The sequence below is a fragment of the Gavialis gangeticus genome, unplaced genomic scaffold, assembly GCF_001723915.1.
Source record: "Gavialis gangeticus isolate Ggan-Ray unplaced genomic scaffold, GavGan_comp1, whole genome shotgun sequence".
NCBI lineage: Eukaryota > Metazoa > Chordata > Crocodylia > Gavialidae > Gavialis > Gavialis gangeticus.
Genome location: NW_017729033.1, coordinates 25,707,494 through 25,713,876, shown reverse-complemented (window position 1 = coordinate 25,713,876; position 6,383 = coordinate 25,707,494). Strand labels below are relative to the sequence as shown.

The 6,383-nt window shown below is 42.8% G+C and overlaps 1 protein-coding gene across 2 annotated transcripts in view; it reads left to right on the top strand.

The window, feature by feature from the left end:
* Positions 1 to 6,383, top strand: part of HTRA3 (HtrA serine peptidase 3) — a 58,004-nt gene that overhangs the window by 20,834 nt on the left and 30,787 nt on the right. For both annotated transcript variants that reach the window (XM_019526415.1, XM_019526416.1), the window contains exons 2-4: positions 786 to 885; positions 2,872 to 3,094; positions 3,701 to 3,895. In XM_019526415.1, the coding sequence (XP_019381960.1) occupies positions 786 to 885; positions 2,872 to 3,094; positions 3,701 to 3,895 (518 nt within the window). The remainder of the gene's footprint in view (positions 1 to 785; positions 886 to 2,871; positions 3,095 to 3,700; positions 3,896 to 6,383) is intronic.

The following is a 6,383-nucleotide window of genomic DNA, read 5'->3' as shown; positions in this document are numbered from 1 at the left end:
CACCCCCCCCCCCCCCCCCCCCCCCCACAAATCTGGGGGCACACGTGCCCCCCCCATGCCTCCTCGGCAGTGAGCACAGCAGCAGGGAGCCAACCCTCCAACTTCTGGATGAGCCACCCCTGGATTAAAAGGTTGTGATACAAATATTCTGAAACATGAGTTTCAGCAGTGGTAGTAGTTCTAAAATGTCATGTTTAGTGCATGGCGACACTGTATTGTGATGGCATTTTTTTCTGGAGATTTTGATCCTTTTATGAAATGTCATTGGCTCTATTTATATTTCCTTGCGCAATACTGTTAAAGACATTACTGAATTATATTAATGTAAATCATACATGCTCTAGGAGATCTACTGATAGCTGACATTTGTCACATTTTTCACAAATTCATAAATACACTTGTTTTCTGTTTGTATAGCGGCTAAATGTAATGAGGCCCTGTGTCGGTTAAGGCCACTAGGTGCTACTGTAATATAAGTTTTGGATCATCATTATTCATAACTTGGGGGTGAGGAGGAAAGGACCGGAGCCAGAAAAGGCTATTGCTAAACTTTCTGAGTTCCCAGAAAGCCAAGAACATGTCAGCCAATTGACTTTGTCATTTGACTTTATCAAGACAAAATGAAACATAAATATTTAAAACTGTCTTACAGATTTAGACTTCCCACCCCCACTTGAAGAATGTCCCAATGTGAACTTTAGACTTATTTAAGGAGCATTTAGCTTCTCTACGTGGTAAAAAGGGTATTTTCTTATTAACATACCCAATTATTTCTGCTAGTATAGGTCACCTACAGCCCAGCAGCCCAAGGTACAAGTTTAACTTCATCGCAGATGTGGTGGAAAAGATTGCGCCTGCAGTTGTGCACATTGAGCTTTTCCTGAGGTAACTATTTAAATTGGTTGCGTTTAACTGCTTTGCTTTGGGGGAAGGTTGGGGCAGGAAGATTTCAAACATATTTGTCTTTCCTTTTGCAGCAAAGTAAAATGATAGTGGACTAATGTCTTGACTGGAGCTTGTGACTATCCAAGTTAGCTTAGAATTAAATAATTACAGAAAGCATTACAGAAACCTCCTGAAGCTTGACAAACCATATCAAAGTATTGGAGAGGTCTTTATTTTCAGATGTGAAGCCTTGGTCACTGGGGAGTAGGATCTGTTTCCTTCCTGTATTATTGTGGTTCATCTAGTGTTAATTAATCTAAGCCTAATTATGTAAGAATAACAGATCAAGAGGAAGGAATCTTGGTATTAACCAGTAATACAAATGGATGAATATGAGCCATTGCTCATTGGATCATATTAAAGATACCGTCCTTCTTTTGTGTCCTTGTGACAAATTATTTAGCAGAATTCACAATTTTTTTAGAATTTGACAGGCTGTGCTGTGAGCGGTTCTGCTATGGCCTTGATCTCACCACTTCTGGGTTTGCAACTCTTGGGCTGGCCCCTGCACCACCTCAGCCCCTAGTAAAATTACCAAAAAAAGCTAATCTGAAAGAATTGTATCAACTTACTTTTTATTTCACTTGCACTGAGAAACTAAGGACCTAAGTTCAGTTAATTTATCTTAGAAAATGTAAGTACCAGACAGGGGAGAAGGTTTCTGATGTATATAGTTCTTTTAACTACCTAACATAGGCATAATAAAATTTGATCCATCAAAAAACTACATAAATTTAGGTGAAAAGCAATCTGAAAATAGTCACAGTCAGGGAAATTAAACATTAAAACAATATTGGAAGCTTTGGGATTCTCTGTTATTTTAAATCTTTATATTAAGATGTCTTTCTAAAATATATTTTAGAGCTCAGACAGAAGTTATGGATTTGATGCAGGAATAACTTGGCAAAACTGTATGGCCTGTGTTATAGCATATGCAGCCTGACCTGTCTTATGTGAGAGGTCAGGCTAGATGTTCAGAATGAGGCTCACGTGGCCTTCAATCTATGGTTCTATTAGTTTCCTGCAGGTTACTATGTTTGACATTCTGTTTCAAGGGTTGCTGCACTTCATTACTTCTGCATATACCAGGGGATTCGTATAATTTTAGAGTAAGGACCACACTTCTGGCAGAAAGGTGGACATGTGGGCCATCTTTCCCATCTCCACTTGCTAAGACAATCTCTCTTCTGATGTTCATTGCATGATACAAAGAAAAGGCATAACTAATGTATAATTAACTTTAAAGTGAAACCATTGTAACTTTTCCAACTCTTAGTCTCCGTGTGTTTTAGTCTTTTTTTTTTTTTTTAATTCCCATTGTGTGCCTTCCCCTGGACATACTTTTCATCCCTTAGTCCATTCTCCTACTGCCTCATACATGAGTCCCTGCTGTTTGTTCCTGCTCTTTCCTACACAAACTGTTCAGTTGCCAGGTTCCCTTCTCCTTTTTTCCCTGGACGTGCCTTTTCTACTTGGGGCTCCAGTCCTACTGTTAGTTCCCACTGGTTGCTGGTAGCTCCAGTCTTTGGAGGAAACTTCTATCTCCAGTCTTCATTTTTCCCTTGCACAGCAGCAGTGACTAAAGGAGTTAGATGGACATGTTCCCCTTCATCTGTTGCCAGCTATCTTCCTTGGAATAAAAACGGAGAAGAACAAGAAAAATGTAAAATTCCACTACCCTCAAGCAAGTTCCAATAAACCTCAGTTTGTGGATCCCTGGCATTATGTTAATTACCACTGATCCAAAGTTAAATTTTACAATCAAATTTTTACAATTTTTATAAATAAATATATTGTGTGTTTTGGGATTCATTGGAGTGAAAGGCGATCCATGTTTATAAACTTCTGTGAACGACCATTGTGTTTCTTTTTATTTTTCCTTACAAGCTTCATTTATGAGAGATTTGTTTTTTGCTTCTCATACAGGCACCCTCTATTTGGGCGAAATGTCCCTCTGTCCAGTGGATCTGGATTTATTATGTCAGACTCAGGTTTAATTGTGACCAATGCCCATGTGGTATCTAGCAGCAATGCTATATCAGGGCGACAGCAATTAAAAGTGCAGCTACAGAATGGAGATACATATGAAGCTACAATCAAAGACATTGACAAGAAATCAGATATAGCAACAATAAAGATTCATCCTAAAGTAAGTAGTTTCAGTGGTTGAATGAATGAGCTTGGTAGCCTCAGTATAGCTGGGTTTTAGGTACAGCCTCATTTGCTGGAACATATTCTGAAAAATTCCTTAGTGCACATCTGGAGATAAACCATCCAGAATGGACTGGTCTAGAAATATTTTACATCTTATTAATAAATTATTTTCCCATTTCTGGGCTGCAAGCCCTGGTTAGAAAAAAATGGATCTCATTTATTAGAGCCAAGAGATAGCCAGACCCTGCTACCTTTCCTTAGAGTGGAAAGGGTTGCTATTTGAGGAGTACACAATATGAATAGGAACTGGCTTATGATGAGATTCACACCCTCTCAATGGGGGAGTGGTCTCATGGAAAATGGATGTGCTGGGCTCAGAGTCCTTTCTTCTTATTTTAAAGACAGCAGCAAGAGGCAAGGCCTGGTAATACATGGAGTTGGTTTGGCTTGTGTTGTCTCGACATGTCATGGTAGAATTGTTGATTCAGTGGATGAACAATGGCAGCTGTTCCTTCTGTTCGGGATTAGTACTTGCAGTTTGTTCTCATGTGTTCAGCCACAAACAAGCATTCATTTGGTTTCTTTCTTTAATTTTTTACAGAAAAAACTGCCTGTGTTATTACTGGGCCATTCAGCTGATCTGAGGCCTGGGGAGTTTGTTGTGGCTATTGGGAGCCCATTTGCCCTTCAGAACACGGTGACAACCGGTATTGTCAGCACTGCTCAGCGAGATGGAAAGGAGCTGGGCCTGAGGGACTCGGATATGGATTATGTTCAGACAGATGCCATTATCAATGTAAGTACTGGCATGTCGGGAGTTGAGCTCTGTGATCCTGGAACCTTGAAACTCCACCTGTTCTTTAGGGACTAGCCTGCAAGATGAATCCCACTGAATAAATAAGGGCTTCTCTCCAAGTAAATGGCACCCTTTCCTTTATCACAGCTTAGCTAGGGCTAGAATCCCTCTTCCCCTCCTAAGCAGTATTTACATGGCTGTGTAAATGCATAGTTTGGGTTTCTATTTCCACTTGTGGGGGAATAGGATTGCTTTGTGTGCATGCCTTCTGGAAGTAACATGGAGGCTGAGGGCTCCTACCTTCCAGCTGAGAGTGTTGGTGGTTAGAGCACTTGCCCAGGGTGAAGTAGACCAAGCCTCAACCCCCTTCCCTGCCAGAGGAAGTTTAAATCTAATGCTCTCACTTCTTAGCAAGGAGCTCTATCCACCAGGCCGCAGGTTATGCATTACCCAGAGTGCTCTCCAGTCCTCCCCTTAGGCCGCCCATGGCATATTGCATTTAATATTCTTTCAGTAACTGGTTAAAAAGCACCAGGAAGGTTTCTGACCTGCTAGGATCAGGGGCCCAGACTAGAATCCAGGGCAAGGTGGGTGCCTATTCCAGGGCACCATCCTATCTCACTGAGCCATCACCCTTCTGGCAAATTCACCTCATCTTTCAGTCTTTACCTACTGGCTGCCTCATAGGCAGATGGAGGGTACCCTCAGCAGTTGCTAGCCTGTGACCTGGTAGTTAAATCACTTTGCTGGAAAGCAGGAGATGCACATTCAAAGTGCCTCTGAGTGAGGGAAGTCTAGAAACTGGGTCTCCTGCTTTCTGCATGAGTGCTCTGACCACTAGATTATTGGGCTAAAAGATAGGAGGGCCTCCCTTCTGCTGCAGCATCTAATATCCACTAGTCATAGTCTCTCTGTAACTAGTTTCAGGACTTAATCACCTTTACATGTTGCCTGGGCATTTCTCTTCTCCCTGACTATCCCTGCAGCCAAGACGTAGCATGCTGAACATACGCAGGAGGAGAGCATGGAGCGAGTGTAGCTACATTGGATCCTAAACTATACCTAAGTGCCAAAACTAGAGCTACATGACTAGCTAGGGGCCTCTTAAACAAGTTAAGAGAGAATAGGATTTGGCCTAGTCTTACATGTTTATATAGGTGCTGACTCTGTGGGTGCTCTGGGGCTCAAGTACCCAGTGAAAAAATTAGTGGGTGCTCAGGATCTGCAAAGCTGCTTGCAGATGTTAAAACAAACAAACAAACCCAAAAATGTTCTTTACTGGAAGAAGCAGCACATGACTTCTAGCAGACTGCAGCATCTGTAAAGAACGGGTACTTCAGGAGGGCTTCTTCGCACTTTTAGCAAAAGCTGATTCAATCAGTTATTAGATAAATGTGCCAAAAAAGTCCCACAAAAGCACCTGATCTTCACACATGCTGCACAGCCAGGTTGAAGTGACATGCTGCCTCTTCTGGGCATGTGTGGGGCTTGGCATGGGAACACACCAAGTTAAAAGTAAAGTGCTGTTTTTATTTATTTATTTAATTTATTTTTACACCTGCAAGCACCCACCGGCAAAAAAGTCAGTGCCTGTGCATGTCTACGTGTGATATTCTGATGGAAGCGCTAAGTAACTAGTTATGAAAAGTGTTCCAAACCTGGGAAACACTGTGAACAATGAACGTCCTTTGCCATTACAATCTTGCCACCATTTCCTCCTTATTTTGAAGACTGTGTCGACTGCTTTGTGGTTGGTATAGATCAGCAGTAAATTCTTACATTGCACTCTATATTGCTCTGCTACTCTGGCCAGCAGACTGTGGGTAGGAACCAAGGCTGCCCTCATTCTCTATCCAGCTGCACCAAAAAGGGACAGAATGGATGAATAACCTCACTTTGATTTAAAATTGAAGGGATCCCACATAGGTGCTATGGAGAGAGGATGTTAGCCATGTTAGTCTGAAATCAGGCAGAAGGTCATCTTTTGTAGGGGACAGCCTATTTCTTCAGATGCTATTTGGAATCCCTGCTTTCTGCAAGTCCATTCATGGCATCTGATGAAGAAGGCTGTCCCCTATGAAAGCTTATGGCTTCTCTGTACCAATTAGTCTCTAAGGCAATGGTCACTGATCAGTGGATCTCAATCCACCAGTAGATCTTGGAGCCTCTCGAGGTAGATTTCAGAGCTTCTTAGTCCCCCACTTCAGCCTCAGATTGACTCTGAGTGCCTGTGTTCATGGATGCACGTGCCCGAGCCCAGCAGGTCAGTTCATGGGGGAGGGAAGGGGCGGGGGCTACATTGAGGCTCCTGTGGTGAGGCACAGTGCTGCAGAAGCAGGAGCAGGGGTAAGTTGAGCAGGGCCCAGGCCAGGTGGGACTTACCTGCTGGGGAGGCGAGCCCCCAAATAACTTTTTCTCCCTCTGCCTTGATCTGCCCTTCCCCCTTCCCTCGCCACAGACTTACCTGATGGACGGGGGGGGGGGGGGG